The following is an 18369-nucleotide window of genomic DNA, read 5'->3' as shown; positions in this document are numbered from 1 at the left end:
GAATATTCGAAAAAGTTGTAACAAGAGTGTTTCATTGAGTATAATAATGCTTACCTATATGAATACATAAAAGTGTCCGAAAAGGTACAAAGGCTTGTTATTAAGATGTTTTATCAAGTAAATCACTGCCTGATTATTATAAATGCATAAAATTGTCACAAAAAAAGGTACAAACCCTTCAGTAGTTATGGATATACCAGCTTACACGCAAAAACTTAACCAAGAATTTCTAAGTCGAAAAATGGGCATAAATATGAAAGAAAGTAAATCATTGTTTTGGGACTTGTGCCAATCATTTTGGAAAAGTGTGTGAAGTTTCAATCTATTCCCTTCAGTAGTTATGGAGATACCAGCTTACATCACTTCGGATGATCACGTGACCAAAATCGTACAATGGGCTCATAAAATGGCGGCCTAAACTCTCGGTTAAAGCAGTGAAATTGAGGTAAGCATACAGTTAACGTTAAATTTATATGTAAAACTAGGCCGCACGGAATGCCTGTGTAAAAACCACGTACTGTTCTGTTATTGGTTACTTTGTAGCCCTCTCTGTTTAGGCCTGAAAGTCGAAAAAGTTGTTTTGGGTGATGAGTACAATGGCCGAACAGGTACTAAAATACGTGTTTTTCAGTAAAAGAAACGCATTTTAAGCAAAATTAGCAATGACATCTTGTGCACAATCGGAAGTTTGTCCGTCCAGAACAATTGCCATCGTTTATAAAGTTGCATAACGAAGTTGTGCATCTTTTTAAAAACGAGTACAATGGCCGAACCAAATTTAATGAGTACAATGGCCGAACGATTTTATTGCCTGTCCTATTTTGTCATTTTTTTCATTGAATTATGCTTGTTTCTAGCTTTCTGTCTTTGAAATCATACAAATATGATATTTGAAAGTGAAAAGTAGGAGGAAGTATTAAATTAAATGAATTCAGTTTGCTTGCTATAAATTCTCATCTTTAAAGTATTTTGCTTTGATAACACAAGTGTACATCAGCGTAAAAGTATTTAAAATACAAAAATAAAACACAAACATGTACATTATATAGAATTTATTTCACCAGCAAAATATATGTTTCAATTACATATATCTTGGAAATAAAGTCAGGATTTTTTTTTTTTTTTTTTTTTTTTTTTTTTTTATTTCAGACGCAGAAAAAGTGGTTCCTTTAAATGAAAAGCATGTTTACGTATATCTATGGAATATATACATGTAATGTATATATTAGATTTTAAAATTGTGCTTATATTATCGTTTAATACTTCATCACACCATATTAATAAATTCAATATCTTTACAGGAATTGGAAATTTCTTATGTGTTTATTTACCGGCATTATGGCAAATGGTATAGAAGACGATCAGCTTCATGTCGTCACGAGCAGGTTCACAAGGGGAAGGCACATTGTGGGACATTGTTTCTAAGTTTCGACAAATTGCAAAAACATAGGTCTGTAAATTACATATCATACAAGACGTACATAGCTGTCTGATATCTCTACATCTTTGTGTGGCAAAGATGGAAAGAGCACAAAGAAATGGTTACATAAAAAAGTATTAAGAAAACGATTAAGGTAATCCTGGAGCAATATATTGCCTTATTATTTGCAGCGGCATACAATGTACCCTGTGTGTTGAGAAATGAACGCATTACATAATTATGTTCCTAAAGGGATTCAGTTGAAGTACAGAATTTCTTATGAGATCAAATATTATGAAAGCCGGTTATAATAGCTCCAACACCGTTAAACATAACATGGAAGCCATATTTACATCAATAATCTGATAGTATTTCAAAAAATCTAATGTGTTTCAGTTTTTTCAGAGCAAACAACCATGGCGAATCAACACCGTTTCAGGCACAAGTTATTCACTCAATAAACTTTATTGACGTTTCTGCACGTGACAAAAATACCATGATATATAGCCAAAACAAAGTCTGATAACCTAATAAGAGGCACTTTTGTGACAATGATGAGAACAAAGTTTAACTGAGCTTGCTTTGATATTACACACTTCGATCAGTGATTACTCAAACCCTGACTATATACATAGGCTCTTCAATATGTACATTTGTGTTTCTATTTGCCGGAATGGGAAGAAAGGTGATCAATCAGCATTGCCCTAGTTCGAAAAGCTTTGGGCAGATGCTGCAAGTTAGAGTGGGTTAGCATGGAATAACTTGTGTTGCTCAAGTTTAGATTTTGTCGCAAACGAAGTGCCACATTCTTCGCACTGATGCAGTTTCGGTCCTATTTGTTTTTGCACTGAAACAACTGAAACAAATTAGAATTTAGAAATACTATCAGTTTATTGATGTAAATATAGCTCCTAGGTTGTGTTTATAACAGTGTTGGAGCTATAATAACCAGGTTTCATAATATTTGTCCTCATAAGAAATTTTGTACTTTAATTGTACCTATTTAGGAACATTCATAATGCGTTCATTTCTCAACACAAAGGGTACATTGTATGTCGCTGCTTATAGCAGATATTGGGGAAATATATTGCTCCAGGTTTATCTAATTTCTTTTTTCTTAATAGCTTTTCTTTATTTACATGTAACAATTTCTTTGTGTTCTTTCCATCTTAGACACTCAAGCCGTATGTAGAAATATCAGACAGCTATGTACTTCATGTACAAAATACAATTTACAAACCAATGTCTTTGCAATTTGCCGAAACTTAGGAACTATGCCCCACAGCATGTATGTGGTACCTTCCCCTTGTGAACCTGCTCGTGACGACATGATCGTTATTTAAAGATGAGAATTTATAGCAAGCAAACTGAATTCATTTAATTTAATATACTTCCGCCTACTTTTCACTTTCAAATATCGTATTTGTATGATTTTAAAGACAGGAAGCGAGAAACAAGCATAATTCAATGAAAAATTTGACGAAATAGGACAGGCAATAAAATCGTTCGGCCATTGTACTCATTAAATTTGGTTCGGCCATTGTACTCGTTTTTAAAAAGATGCATATCTTCGTTATGCAACTTTACAAAGGATGGGAATTGTCCTTGACGGACAAACTTCCGATTGTGCACAAGATTTCATTGCTAATTTTGCTCAAAATGCGTTTCTTTTACTGAAAACAACATACATGTATTTTAGTACCTGTTCGGCCATTGTACTCATCACCCAAAACACTTTTTTCGACTTTCAGGCCTAAACAGAGAGAGCTACAAAGTAACCAATAACAGAACAGTACATGGTTTTTATACAGGCATTCTGTGCGGCCTAAATTTACATATAAATTTAACATTAACTGTATGCTTACCTCAATTTCACTGCTTTTACCGAGCGTTTAGGCCGCCATTTTATGAGCCCATTGTACGATTTTGGTCACGTGATCATCCACAGTGTTACATGCAAAAACTTAACCAAGATATTCTAAGTCAAAAAAGGGGCATAATTATGAAAAAAAAGCAAATCAGAGTTATGGGACTTGTGCCAATTATGTTACATAATCACAGATAACAAGTGTTAGAAGTTTCAATCAATCCCCTTCAGTAGTTATGGAGATAACAGCTTACACGTAAAAACTTAATAACAGGGACGCCTGTTAAACACTGAAGCTGACAAATGGGTGACTGCATTAGCTTGATTATTCTGCGAATAGTCAACAACAATACAGATTTAGAGCAAACAAATGTACAGCTGGCTTCATATTGATGGCATAGACAATTTATTGTCACTCAGAAGTTTCAAACATTCTATTGGATAAAGCAGGTATTCAATTTTAAAGACCTGTGCTAAAGCCAATATTATTAAAGAGATGTTCAGATTATGTTAAATATAATATGTGTAGATTAAAAACCAAACCATGTGACTAACTCTGCTACTGCAAATATTATGGGAAGCTGTTAAAAGTTATGTTAAATGTATGTGCAGATTAAATGACATAAACTTTGCTAAGTACTGTCAATATTACAAAAGAGATGTTAAATATATGTTGAGATTAAATGACATAAACTTTGGTACTGCCATTATTACAAAAGAAATGATATAAAAGTTAAGTTAAATATATGTGTAGATTAAATGACATAAACTTAGCTACTGCCAATATTATGGAAAGCTGTTATGAAAAAGTTATGTTAAATGTATTGTGTAGTAGAAGAAGACATCATATGACATTAACTTAATTCTTGAAGAAGAAGTGATAAGAATTGAACCGCGCTATGACAAAACCAACATAATGCGTTTGCGACCAGCATGGATCCAGACCAGCCTGGGCATTTGCTCAGTCTGATCAGGATCCATGCTGTTTGCTTACGAACCGTATAACAAGTAGAGAAACTGATAGCGAACAGCATGGAACCTGATCAGACTGCGCGGATGCGCAGGCTGGTCTGGATCCATGCTGGTCGCAAACCCATTATACTGGTTTTGTCATGACGCGGCTCAATTTACTATGACAAAGTTTCACATATCACAACATATACAACTTACAACATATGACAATCTAGGTCTCTTTCTCAATTTCTCTCTCTCCATCTTGAATTAGAAAATAACAATAAAAGCATGTTAAACTAACAGGAAAAAAGATGTACGAGATACAATAATAAGCTAATCTTTTAAACAGATGTATATACATAAAGCTTTTTTGCTTGAGCTTTTTATCTAGTAAGGTCATATTGGCAACATTCCAGCTTTCCCGGTTGAGGAAGACCCTATCTACCACTCCATGTAATATTTCAGGCATCCGAGTAGAACCACCAACATTCCATACACTGACTGAATAGCTTCCTTACATAAAGGAATCCAAAGTCCCTGGTAGGATTTGAACAAATAGCATAGTCAGAGAGACCAAAGATTCCATAACTGTGACCATAACCACTTGGCCACAGAGCTCCTTGTATCTACATAAAGTAAAAAAATGAAGAATTGGCCAAGTGGTAGAAGGTGACCTTTTTTTGCAATAGATTATACAACTTTCCTCTTCTATAGTGTCATACTGATGTTTTACATCTACTTTTCCTGATGTAGCAAAAAAGCTTTGTCACACAAAATAATGCTATGTTTTAGAGAGACCCATATAACCATTGAAGTGTTAAGCTAAAACAGTGCAGTAAATTTACAGACAGTGATTGTATGTTAGCAACCATTACCATTCAGTCACGGATCTCAAATATGCATCTTATTTCAGAAGCACTCAATTCATTTGTTAAAGTAAAACAAACAACTTGATATTAAGGACATCTCTTCATGTATAAGAAATAGACAATGAATACAAGTCTACTATTCAAACCTTTCATGCAATTAGACTGACCCATGTTTTTTACAAAATACAGTAGAACCCCGCAAATGAAACCACTATTAGGGCCTATATAGTCACAGTAGAACCTCGTCTTTCAACCATCATGGTTTCATGCCTGTTTTCACGCCAAATCCCCAATTATGATCAATTTTACAAAGAGCGAAATATTTCCTTCTTATTTCAATGATCTTTCTATTGGAAATTAAGAATATGCTCGCTTATCTTAACAGCTCCATAATAAGAAATGAAAGCAACTGTATATATGTTCATATTACTTACATTACTCTCATGAGTTTGGTCTTTCTGCTGGCTTTCTGTATGACTCTCTTTAACATTCATTTTCTGGAAAAACAAATAAACAAAACTTATCAACTATGGAGAAACTGTGCCATTTCTTGAAAAATCAGACTTTGGTTCTTTAAATTTAATCCAAAATATCTTTGAATATGTTTAAGTGCAATCATAAAAAGTTTTTATTTTAGTTTTTTAAAACAGTGCACTGTACCATCAAAGTACACTTTGACAATCAACTGATAACCTGCGGGCTGCAACTGAAGATACCCATGTTACCAGTGCAGACCAAGATGGATCCTCTGTCAGATGATGGTCTGCACTGTTCCCTTTACAGTCACACTTATACTGAACTTTCCCTTTAAAGTGATGAATGGCTTTGTCCAGAATGAATGATGGACAAGTCCATTTAAGATATATAGGGTGGTAAGAGTTAAGTTGTTTATACAAATATTTCAAAACTAAGTCAACTGATTCACTAAGCAATTTGCTCTGCTTTGTTTAAACTGACTTTAATAAATTGTCGATTTTGCTCTAAGGTAATAATCTGTCAAATCATTTCTTCAAAATACTAACCAACTTTAAAAGAAGCATGCTGGGAAAGCAAAGTATTTGTAATGAATATACCTTAGTATGAAAAAAAAAGAACAAGAAAAAAATAATTACTAATAACACACTTACCTTTTCTTGACAATTAGCTACAGATTCTACATGTTTCCTTGGGCGGCCCCTTTTTCCTAACTTTTTCTGAAAGAAAACGCGTAATAAAAAGATAACTGTGGTTTCAATTAAAACTTCACATATAATAATATATAAATACAGCTGTTGAAGAGATGTTTAAGTTCTATATTGATGTCTTGATCGATATCAAACAAAATTAAATACTCTCTACTGTAGAAGATAAAAATCTTTACAGCTTTCCCAGTATGTCAGTCTGTCAATGTTTATTTTTACTTTACATCACAGCTTCTCATTCAGGTAGTTTAATTTCACATCTTAATTTGTAAAATAAACTTGCCCTGCTTTAAATTTGGACCAATCCATTGTATTTTCAAGGGAAATTTTAACAATATCAGAAATTTAAAAATTGAGCAGACGACAGTACAACATCTGGTTGGACTGCATCGATAAGCAAGCTGGCCTGATATACACTGTAGCAGTGCACTGACACAGATTTTACTGCTGCTACTAAGAAATCAAAACACAATCTCATTAAAATCATATCCTAACTGTTGCTCCACTTCTCTTATCTCAGAGTAACAGAGCAAAAATGATGAGATTTAATCAAAACATTATGTAACATAAAGAGAAAAGGGCAATGATGGCCCTATATCACTCACCTGACTTTAAAGGTTTCTCAATGACAAAGGACTGGTAATATTGATAACTATAGCAGGCACTAATTAAGAATTTAATTAAGGATAAGGTTTAAGAGATCACTATAGTCTTAAATCTTTCTTGACTATACAAATAAGGAGGTGGCCTCAACCTGTGCAGAAAATATACAGGATTTAATCCTGCATCTTTCCAGGAAATCCTAAGAAATCTCAGGAATTAATCCTAAAAACTAGAAATGTGTCATCATGCCACGGATGCCCCCGCATGCAGCCAAAATTTCAGATGGTGCATTAATTTTTTTTTTTTCATTTTAAGTTCAAAGCCCTTAAAACTTTTCAATGTTAACACAAACCATTTTCATACAATGTTCAAGGCACTGAAATTATTCAGTCTTAACCTTTTAAAAATAGCATATTGCATATTTGTAGCCAAAATAATGGCTAAAAGTATGAGTGCTGAAACTGAAAGTTCAAAATTTTTCCAACATTCAGGAAAGATAAGTTTGTCTAAAATCATTGAACCACGACCAAATTCAAACTTAAACTGCTTATTCCTAAGATGTATCTACATTATTTTCAAAGTGAAAGGGAAATAACTCTGCCAAAAAATCATCAAACCATGACCAAATTCCAACTTGACCTACCCATTCCTTTGACATTATCCATATGTCAAATTTAAGTTGAATATGTAACACTGTTGGGTAGATAATGAACAGAAACTGTAAATTTCATATTATTTTCAAAGTGAAAGGGGCATTACTCTGCCAAAAATCATTGAACCATGACCAAATTCTAACTTGGCCTGGGCATTCGAAAAACATATCCATATGTCAAATTTGAGTTGAATGTGTTGTACCATTGGGGAGATAATAAACGGAAACTGAAAATTTCATATTACTTTCAAAGTGAAAGGGGCATAACTCTGCCAAAAATCATTGAACCATGACCAAATTTAAACTTGACCTGCGTATTCCTTTGATGCATCCATATGTCAAGTTTGAGTTGAATGTGTTGTACCTTTGGGGAGATAATGAATGGAAACTGAAAATTTCATATTTTTTGTTTTCAAAGTAAAAGGGGCATAACTCTGCCAAAAATCATCGAACCATGACCAAATTCAAACTTGACCTGTATTTTTTTCATGACATATCCATATGTCAAGTTTGAGTTGAATTTGTTGTACCTTTGGGGAGATAATGAACGGAAACTGAAAATTTCATATTATTTTCAAAGTAAAAGGGGCATAACTCTGCCAAAAATCATCGAACCATGACCAAATTCGAACTTGACCTGTATTTTCTCATGACATATCCATATGTCAAATTTGAGTTGAATGTGTGCAACAGTTCTTAAGATATTGAACAGAAACTGATGATGACAGAATGACAGAATGACGGAAGGACGGAAGGATGGAAGGATGGAAGGACGGAATGACGGAACAGGTTAACACTATATGCCCCGGCCATTACATGGCGGGGGCATAAAAATCACAGGATTTCCTAAGATAATCCTAGAACTTTCACACTGTTGAATGGGACTGCAACAGTTACAGGACTGTCTTGAAGACAGGAAAAGAAAAAAATATGACTGCTGTCCCAGGAGAGTCTTGCTCCCAAGATTGTTCTGTAATCCATTGAAAGTCTTGTTCTCTGAGGACAGTCTTATTAAAACAGGCTATCTATCAGCTGAATATGCAGGTTAACATTACCATCAAAACACAAGTCAAATATATTTATAAAGTAAAACTTACAGATACTGCAGGTTGGGCAGACATTTGTGTAGTTTCATCAACAACCTTTTTTGGCCTACCTCTCCCCCTGTTTGAGATTTTCTAAAATAAAACACAAACATTACATATTAGAGTAAGTTGATTTTTTTTAAGTTGATTTTTTTTTAACAACCTCGCACCCACCATCACCCGGACAATTTAAATACATTTTGTATTATTTTTCTAACCCTGTTATGAAAAGATGCTCCCATTTTATTCATTTTTTTTAAAAAGTTTTTGTAAAAAATTTTAAATCTGAATTGAAAAACCTTTTGCAAAATTTTTAAAATCTGAACAGCCAGCTTTTTGTGGTTTGGTCCAAATCAAAATTTCTACACACTGTTGAAAGTTTAATTGAAAGTTTATTCAATAGCTGATACAGTGATAATACCATTTTTCCATCCTTCTACCTCTTTCTATGGTATGTAATTATTGTGATGAATTTCCTATCTATAGTAACATCTAAATGTAGTTAAAAATTGCAATCAATGAACCAAAATCTATACAGTACGTCATCAATTTCCACTTAACCACATACTTGAGAATGTCCATTTCATCTTTTAATGTCAAAAGTTGACCTTTGACCAATGTAAAGTAAATAATGAATTCTAAGCTTTTCTCCATCTCGTAACAAACCTCTAGCATTGATACATTTTATTACAATACAGTTATCTTAAACATAAAGGTTACTATCTAAAGATCAATTATGAGGTTGAAAGCTGAGAAAATTACTCTCTGTTAAAAAAATAATAATTTAAATTCATTTATTTGGTTTGGTTTAGGCCACCCCGACACAAAAAAATGTCATTTGGCATCATTCCAGCAACATAACAGCCAGTTATTGGTCCAGACAAGCATCAAATTGTACATGATTCTCAAAAATGTATTTTGAGTCCCGTCTTGTCAAAAAAACCTCAGTGGAGTCCCTTTAATTGTTCAAAGGATAGTTTTAAAAGCAAGAAAAATGTAACTCGGGGTAAAGGTTAAAATTAATGTACTGGTTTGGTTTAAACATGTTTATTTAAGCTCCACTAAAAAACTAGAAATGTGTCCATAGGACACGGATGCCCCCACACGCCACTATTCTGTCAATCTTATGACTCTAGGTCACTACATGTGCCACAAGTTGAAAACTAAAAATCAACAAAGGGCCATAATTCTGTTAAATTTGGTCGCAGCAAAAATTTCTTCCTTTACTACCATCTACACATTAAGGTTGTTAATGCCTGGAAGTTTAAGCAAAATCTGCCATCCGGTTTAAGAGAAGTTGCATTCACAAAATTTCTACATAGTATATAGTGAAAAAATCAACAAAGGGCCATAATTCTGTTAAATTTGGTAGCAGCGAAAATTCCTTCCTTTACTACCATCTACACATTAAAGTTGTTCATCTCTGGATGTTTAAGCAAAATCTGCCATCCGGTTTAAGAGAAGTTGCATTCACAAGATTTCGGGATGCACGGACAGACGGACATACGGACGGACTGACAAGTGCAACGCTATATGCTCCCACATTGTGGGGGCATAACAAGTTCTTGCAACTTATATTAATCACTTTCGAGTCTGCTTCCTGGAACCAACCAGTACTGATGTCATATGAAACAAGGGGGCCATGATGGCCCTGAGGTCGCTCACCTGTATATAGGCCCCCGGAGCGGGGCCAGTTTAAACCCCAGGGCTTTTATTTGAACAAACTTGGAAGACACTCATTAGAAGATGTTTCACAATGTTAAGTTTTTACTACACACATGTAATGAAAAACAATGTTCGCACCAAAGGAACATTCCTGTGAAGTTTGGATGAAATTGGCTTAGTGGTTTATGAGGAGATGTCATTTAAAGTAAAAGTTTACGGACAGACGCCGGACGGACGCCGGACGAAAAGCGATCACAAAAGCTCACCCTGTCACTTTGTGACAGGTGAGCTAAAAACACGTTAGTGACCCAATTAGGGCTTAAACCCCTGAACCCTGGGTTGAGAGGCAGACACCTTAAGCACTAGACCACTGCTCCACTTAATAAATGTAATATTCTACCTGTTCAGGTTTTATTGGGTATTTTCTCGGTCTTCCTCTCTTGCCAGAGGACTGAAATACATCAAATAAGAGAAACATTGCTCACATGTCTTAAACTTGGCCAAAAAAAAATATACAATGTAACGTAACAAAAAAATAAACGAGGTGGTCACAGAACAAGATTAGATTAACATGAAAAGAAAAATACAAGAAAAGCACTGATGCAAAGCATCAAAGGGCGTCCAAGCAAGAAATGCAGCAGGTGAAGATGAACTAGTAGACATATGATGACAGGATATTCTTATAATCTTTTCAATGGTTAATTGGTTTTTACCAGAATTGTATATCACTTATGAATGAACGGACGAAAGACATTGTTCATTATGAACTTTGATTGACATGCTAGAGATTAGAATATTACTTGTTATTTCTTTATGATCGTGATTATTAATAGCAACAAATATACATGTACCGACGATTATAAGTCAAAACTTAACTGGAAAAAGTCAGTAAATTATGGTTAATCTTTCAATATATAATATTGTTTATTCTTAAACCATGTACATGTACATTTGTATTTTTCTTTATCCTTTTTTCAATTGAATGATTCATAAAATCTAATTTTTAATTTTGAATAATTCCTCGGCATCTTTACAAAACACGAATAACAAATTAAATAAAATGTTTCAAAGTTGATAGTGTCATATTAATACCATAAAAATGTACCTTTTTTTCTCAATTATTGTACATATTTATTGTTTTTATCTCATATAGATAAATTGAAACATGCTATTGTTGTTGTTGTTGGGTTTTTTTTTTAATTGTATGTTTATGTATAATAATCAATAAATTTGAGAGTTGATCTGTGTTTATTTATTATTGGAACCAAACTAAGTGACAAACATTCATTTTGGAAAAAAAGCTTATTTATATGTAAAATATTAGTTCTGTTCTGTAACAATATCAAACATCTACTCCAAAGCCGGGAGAGACCGGACAATAAACGTGTGATACTATTCGCCGGTCACTAGTAAATCCCTGTCAAAATAGACCAGGAGAGACCGGGAATTACCTATAGAAGTACATCCCTCTATAAATAGATTTTCGGAATGTTTAGGTCATCAACTCATCATTTAATTAACAGCTTTTGGATACCATAATAACCAACTGTGTACTACAAAATGATAAATAAAAAACCCCGAAGAGCGCTATTTATTGACAGAAAAGGTTATTTCATTTGAAAATGTTTGCATTGCGAAATTCTCCAGTTCGCTGTTCATTGTACATATCGCGACATTTCATTTTTAATTGATAATCAAGCACCCTCATACCGATCGGAATGATCGGCTTTTATTATGACCGACTAAAAGGCTTGAGAAGTTGCTGTCGCCCTTTCACAAAATCTGATTTCATTCCATAAGGGGCGCAGCGCTTCGGCGCAGACGTCAATCAATCAAAAATTCTTGTCATTTGATTGGCTAATTTCTGAGAGCAAAATGTATAATGACCAATCTGGTAGAGCTCCATTTTAAAACTTGTCTTAAAACTTAAATCTTAAGAAGTTTGCATTCTGCAGAAGGTATTTATACTTTAAACTTTGACTGAGCTTTTAAATTACCTTGACAACAGAATGTTAAGTGGCTCATACAAAGTGATGGAAATGATAAAATGTCTTACCTTTTTTTGAAGAAACTTGTGGGCAGATTCTGGGAATATTTTAGCAAGTTCCTCATTAATAGTTGGCAGCTGAATCCCTGCAGGCAGTACAGACTGGTTTACTTCAGGCACAGACTGGTTTACTGCAGGTAGTACAGACTGGTTTACTTCCTTTTCACTCTCTGTGTTTTCATCTTTAACTAGGTTTTCTTGGATACCTGACTCTGGCAAAGTCTATGTAATATGAAAAGTATAAGTAAAACCTCTTCAAAATAAAATTTTTCTTTAAAATCATGCAGATTTCCAAAAATTCCTAACTTAAACTTGGATTTTACTTTCCCAAATTTGCAAAAAAAAATGTCATGATTATGCAATGAACACTAACGTTACGAACATGCCGTCTTATAAGCACAGAATACAGTATGTGTGTAACTGAAGATCATTATTAATTCATTTAGAAACTGTAAAAAACTTGGAAGGCAAAAATATTTTAACAATCAAATATTTGCGCTGAAACAGGAAAAGTTATATTGGCTAACTTCAGATGTTACAAACTTAAAGCACAACCAGGGGTCAAAACCACCTCACCTAGCTGGAGCTTTAAGAGATGTATAGACTCCAGTAATTCGAACCCATTTAGTCGCCACTTACCAAGATCATGCAGGGATAAACTGTAGCTGCAATTCGGATGCCTGAACCCTTGGAGGCAACCCCTCAGCCACAAGGGTGAAGGACAATAGAAAAATGAGTATAAATATACATATAAGAAGCTTACATGCTGTGTGATGTTTCCAGGTTCAACTGCCATTGTATTTGTTTGTCCAATATTTACATGTCTGAAATTTGAAGAAAAAAAACATGCATTATGCATTATGAATATGTGACCCATACAATACATATACTGTTAATGAATAAATGAATCAATAACTGTAAATAAATCAATATAAATTTACAAGCGATATAATTTTTGGTACATTAAAAAACTAGAAAAATATTACATGGTATAGTATCAGTGAACAGACCTGCAATACTTTTATATATTACAGAATAACCTATACATGTATATTAATAATATTACATTGAAATTGACTGTGTGATATTTTCTGCAATATGTAATGGATTTCTTTCCAATTTCACTTTAACAGAATTGATCAAAATGCTACATGCTGTTATGACCTACAAAATCGTTATTTATTTTCTTGCATTGAAACAGCTGTTTAAACTGCAATCTGCTGTCATAATTGATGTCTTTTTCAAATGTTGACAGATGTGCAGATCTCTAGCACAGTATTTACCTTAACCTCAACAAAGTCTGTGACTTAACAGCTTAATATTACTTTGACAAAGTAAAAAAGACAGACCTCATTGGACTGACATCCTTCAGTTAAATAACTCACTTAGTACCTTTAGACAGATAATCACTTAGTACCTCCAACCAAATAAATCACTAAAAACCTTAATGAGGTTAACAAGCAATTAACACTGACTATTGCAAGCATTTCACAAGTCCCCTACCAGTTAGAACCCCAACAACATTCTGAAGGACCATTGGCCATTCAATTATGACATTGAATAAATTATTGACATGAATGAACTTAATATTTTGAGATCTTAGTTTGTCTGTGTTAAGTTTCCCTTCCTAGTAAGGAAATTATGTTTATACAACAGGTAATCAAGGTTTCTCAGGATGAATATGTACATGTATAACAAATGTTTCAACTTTTCTCTTTTTTAAGTAAATTTCTTGGAAAAGTTCAAAGTTCTTTAACCCATTACTTCATGAGCATTTTGTGAAAAATGGCTGTTTTCATTGAAAAGTCTCCCGTTACAAGTTCAAATTGCTATAATACTATAAAAACTGCTTCAACACTAATCAAACTTGGCACAAATGTTGACTGGACCATTGCCCTTGCAACAACATGCTCAGGCTTAAATTTTCTGTTACCATGGCAACGAAGGGACATCTCGCCAAAAATCACTATTTTGCGTTGATTTTTTCCATCAAAATTGATTTCAAAGTGCTGCAACTTCTCAATGGATTGAGATAGAGTCAAATGCTTTTCAGCGTTGGTTACACGTTACCTTATGATCAATCTGGGGTCATTTACAGCCTCTCACAAGTCCAAAATTTTCTTGGCGATGAGGGGGACTCCGCCACCCTTCAAACCCCCCAAACAGAAGGGGGCACATCCCCCTTCTGGCAACCCCCTGATGTATCTTTTGGTCGGGGGGCCGCGCCGAAAAAGAGGTCACTTTTTTTAACAACATTTCTCAAACAAAAACAAGTGTTGGGGGCCTAAATAAGGCATTTTTTCATCATTTGAGACAACAAAAAAGGGGAGGGGGGGTGAAAAAGGCGTTAAAAGGCGTGTATATGAAGTAATGGGTTAAAAGTTATATCACTGGCAACTAGTGATGTTCCGATTGTCGCAAGTCGCTGATAATCAGTTACTGTTATGTAAAGCAACAATAATCGATAATCGATTCACAAAAAAATAGTTCCGCAACGTTGTCGAAAATGTTAAAAGTATCAAAGGGATTTAATTCTGACGGTAATTTTCTTTTAGGAACACCTCGCCCATCGCAAAAAATCATCTCAGAGACAATTTGGAGTTTAAAACAGGATCAATAAGTTATGTAAACAATAGTAATATAATGTGATGTGAATGTTATTATTTGACATCCATTAAAAAATAAAATATATTTCGTAAAATTATGAAAATTATGACTATATAAGGTAAAAACTGTGTTGAAAAGCACTAAATGAAGTTCATGTTACTGGATATACAAATGTAATCAAATGCCTCGGGAAAAAATGTTACTTCCCTATTTCTTTTTAACGCGACTTTATTCGAAAAGTTATCGATTATGTCCCATCCGACTGAACCGATGATCGATTGGGACAAATTTCATCCGATTTCCATCACTACTGGCAACAGCTTTTAGGAATGGACAATGGACGGACAGACTGAAAGACACTCTGAGGGTAAATCTTTAAATATCCCTGGTTGTTATCATAATACTGACATGTGTAACATTTTTAAAAGCAAAATTCTTAAACTAAAGGGGAGATAAAATAAAGATGCTAGACTTATGGACATAGTCATACATGATGTGAGTGTAACAAAGAACAATTATCTTATAAAGTTTAAAGAACATACCATTTATAGTTAGAAGAAAAGTGAAAAATAACAATTTTCAAATATACCATTTATATTAACAGAGTAAATTAAAATTAAAAAAAAAAAAAAACAATTTTCAAGTAAATTTCAAATTTAAAATGAAAATAATCATGAAAACCCACGACTTACAAATCTAATCACATAATTATGATGTAGGTGTTGATAATAAATAACTTTAATTATAATCGTTCAATAAATTCTGTATTGAACCTACACTCATTCAATATCCTCTATATCCATTACATAAATTCAACACAACAACACAAACATGAATAATCCTACAAAATATAAGTAAATATACATACATCAGAATGCCATTAGGACATACACGAAACAGTCATTAAAAATATCCTTGAAATTTTTTAATATAACATGAAGTAAATTAAATATGATCTAGTGAACCATGTAGCTGTGTATACAGTACTTGCTATCATGTTATGTCAAGCAGAAAGATGTACATGGAGATATGCACTGACACCAAACTCTATTTTCAAGATACTCCAAGCAGAACGCTATACCCTGTCATACACTCATAATACTGTCATCTGTTTACGTCTGCTTACAGTATGCAGCAATTTCAATGCACACACTAGGTCTATCTTCAAGCTGACCTTTCAAAAACTTAAGTTATTTGAATTTCGTAAGAATTTACATTGAATTTCGTAAGAATTAACAGTTTCCCTATATCCCAATTTTAAACACTGCCTACCCCATCCTTTTACTGCTGAAACTTGATAAATGGTCATTTACTGCTTGTTAATTGAATTTGAATTTAAGAATGTTAAAAAAGAGCAGCCAAAAGAGCCATGTTAGTTTTCACTGATTTACAGGATGGTCTGGTCTACACTGTTCATTGCCAGGCTATGAAATTTTCAATATAAAATTAAATCATAAAACCGCAGGTCAACATTATATAGACTGGTCAGGCTCAGATAGTTTATCACCATTGCCACTATTTAGTGCTGTATGTAGGGTTAATACAGTTATCAAAACCTATGGTACATATTCTGTATTATAGCGAGGGTTGGCCAATGCCTTTAACCTTTTCTTGTAGTTTTTCTCTGTATATGGCAAGTACTCTTTAGGATGTTTCAAATAAGCTCCTTATTTCGACCCCCTTATTTCCTCGCGTTAATCATCCCTATTGAAAAAGACCGCACCTGATCTCAACTGGTCACTTAGTTCTTACATAACTGGCACAAGCCAGATGAATCCACTAAGTTGAATATATACATGTAACTTAGCTGCTGCCATTTTGGAACAAAACCAACTGTTCAGTGGTGTTATAGCTTCTAGAGCTCTGCATCAGTTCATGTTTTGATTTATTCTCAGGATGGTTACATGCTAGCAGCCAGGTAAGTGCACAGGACAGGGGGAGATCTAGATAAGAGCCATACTTATAACTCTGATTTGGAACAATTTGCTATGCCTTTTACCCACCTGGTGGGTTTTGTTTTCAAACCAATATGATACAATATAATTATATAAGAAATTAAAGCCTAAAAAAATGCTCAACAAATGAAGAATTTGCAAACTCAAAAGTTTGAGAAAGCCTGTCCTTGAATGGTAATTATACACAGACAACTGCATGTTGAATAACATATATGTGTAATTATGCAGACTTAAAAAGGCAAGAAAACAAATAAAAAATCCCTATATAATAAAATAAAAAAAAGTTGGGTTAAGCATATATATATTTGTAAGATTGATTGTGAAACAAGTTCTTGCAACTTATATTAACCATTTTTGAGTCCGCTTCCTTGAACCACCAGTACTGGTGTCATATGAAGAAACATGATCATGACCAGATTAGAGCTCCAACCCATGATCAACGGCTTCAGAGGCAGACACCTTAACCACTAGGCCACCGCGAAAGGTAAATAAAGAACTGGCACCAGTGAATAATTCTTTCCCGGTGTAAACAAATTAGCATGGCAATTTATCTTAAAGAGATAATACACTAGCTCTTTTCAGCATTGTCAAGCATAAAGACTCCCTATAAAATCAGCAGTCAGGAAGGTGCCTGGCAATTTATGATGTATGTGCACAGAGGTCTATGTACATTCCAAGTAATCCAAGATTTTATTTTTGTTAAAGAACTTGTACCTGGACCCCTACCCCCACTTTTACCTATGGTGCATTATGCTAAAAATGTGTCAACGCATTCCCCTATGTTACACCAGTTAAACACTTGCTACGTCCCTGTCTACTTTGAAAATCAGATAGGTCTAATTATGATAATTAACATGTGCCATAAACTGCAGGTTAATAATGAAGACTTTAAATCGTCACTCTTTTACGCATTTCTTGGTAAAATAAACCTACAAAAGATTGGTTATAATTAGGACCTACCGGTACATGTACCAGATTCCAATAACGCATGTAGAAATGCAAATTGATAAATATATTAACAGCTGATTAACAGATTAGCTCATAACTGTACAGTAATCAATCAGAAACAAGTTGGCATTAAAAATACGAGTATTTTACAATATCACTACTGAATCAGTATGCATATATCACAACAGAATTCAAGTAAATGATACAAAATGTATCACCGTGACAACCTTTCTTACCAAAATCCAAAACTGGCATATCCAAATTGGTTCAACTTCAAGTTATATGTGAACCCTGTTCGTTTCAACGGGACACAAACGCAGGATGAAGAATAATCTTTTAATTAGGAAAGTTATAATTGTAAAATTATCACGACTATTAACATTTTTGATTCAAGAACCACAAAAATAAGTTTTAACAATTGTCTGAACATATTTGACACTTTATAATTAAATTACTCTTCCAATAATTAATTTGGTTGCAAGTGTTAATTTATTTGATGGAATTGGAATCAGCAAA

General features: G+C 33.8%; 1 protein-coding gene across 1 annotated transcript in view; it reads right to left on the bottom strand.

Annotated features, from left to right (window-relative positions):
• The window catches only part of LOC132714016 (uncharacterized protein DDB_G0283697-like), a gene marked incomplete at its 3' end in the record, with an annotated part of 28131 nt that extends 9883 nt beyond the window's left edge, over positions 1 to 18248 (bottom strand). The window contains 8 exon segments of the mRNA XM_060696749.1: positions 4458 to 4502; positions 5545 to 5607; positions 6238 to 6303; positions 8644 to 8724; positions 10697 to 10747; positions 12353 to 12565; positions 13107 to 13167; positions 18090 to 18248. Of these exon segments, the coding sequence (XP_060552732.1) occupies positions 4458 to 4502; positions 5545 to 5607; positions 6238 to 6303; positions 8644 to 8724; positions 10697 to 10747; positions 12353 to 12565; positions 13107 to 13139 (552 nt within the window).
• Positions 18249 to 18369: the final 121 nt, after the last annotated feature.

The sequence above is a fragment of the Ruditapes philippinarum genome, unplaced genomic scaffold, assembly GCF_026571515.1.
Source record: "Ruditapes philippinarum isolate M1 unplaced genomic scaffold, ASM2657151v2 ctg3509_1_1_1_1, whole genome shotgun sequence".
Taxonomy (NCBI): domain Eukaryota; kingdom Metazoa; phylum Mollusca; class Bivalvia; order Venerida; family Veneridae; genus Ruditapes; species Ruditapes philippinarum.
The sequence above is the reverse complement of the archived record's forward strand: the minus strand, read 5'-3'. Positions and strand labels throughout refer to the sequence as shown.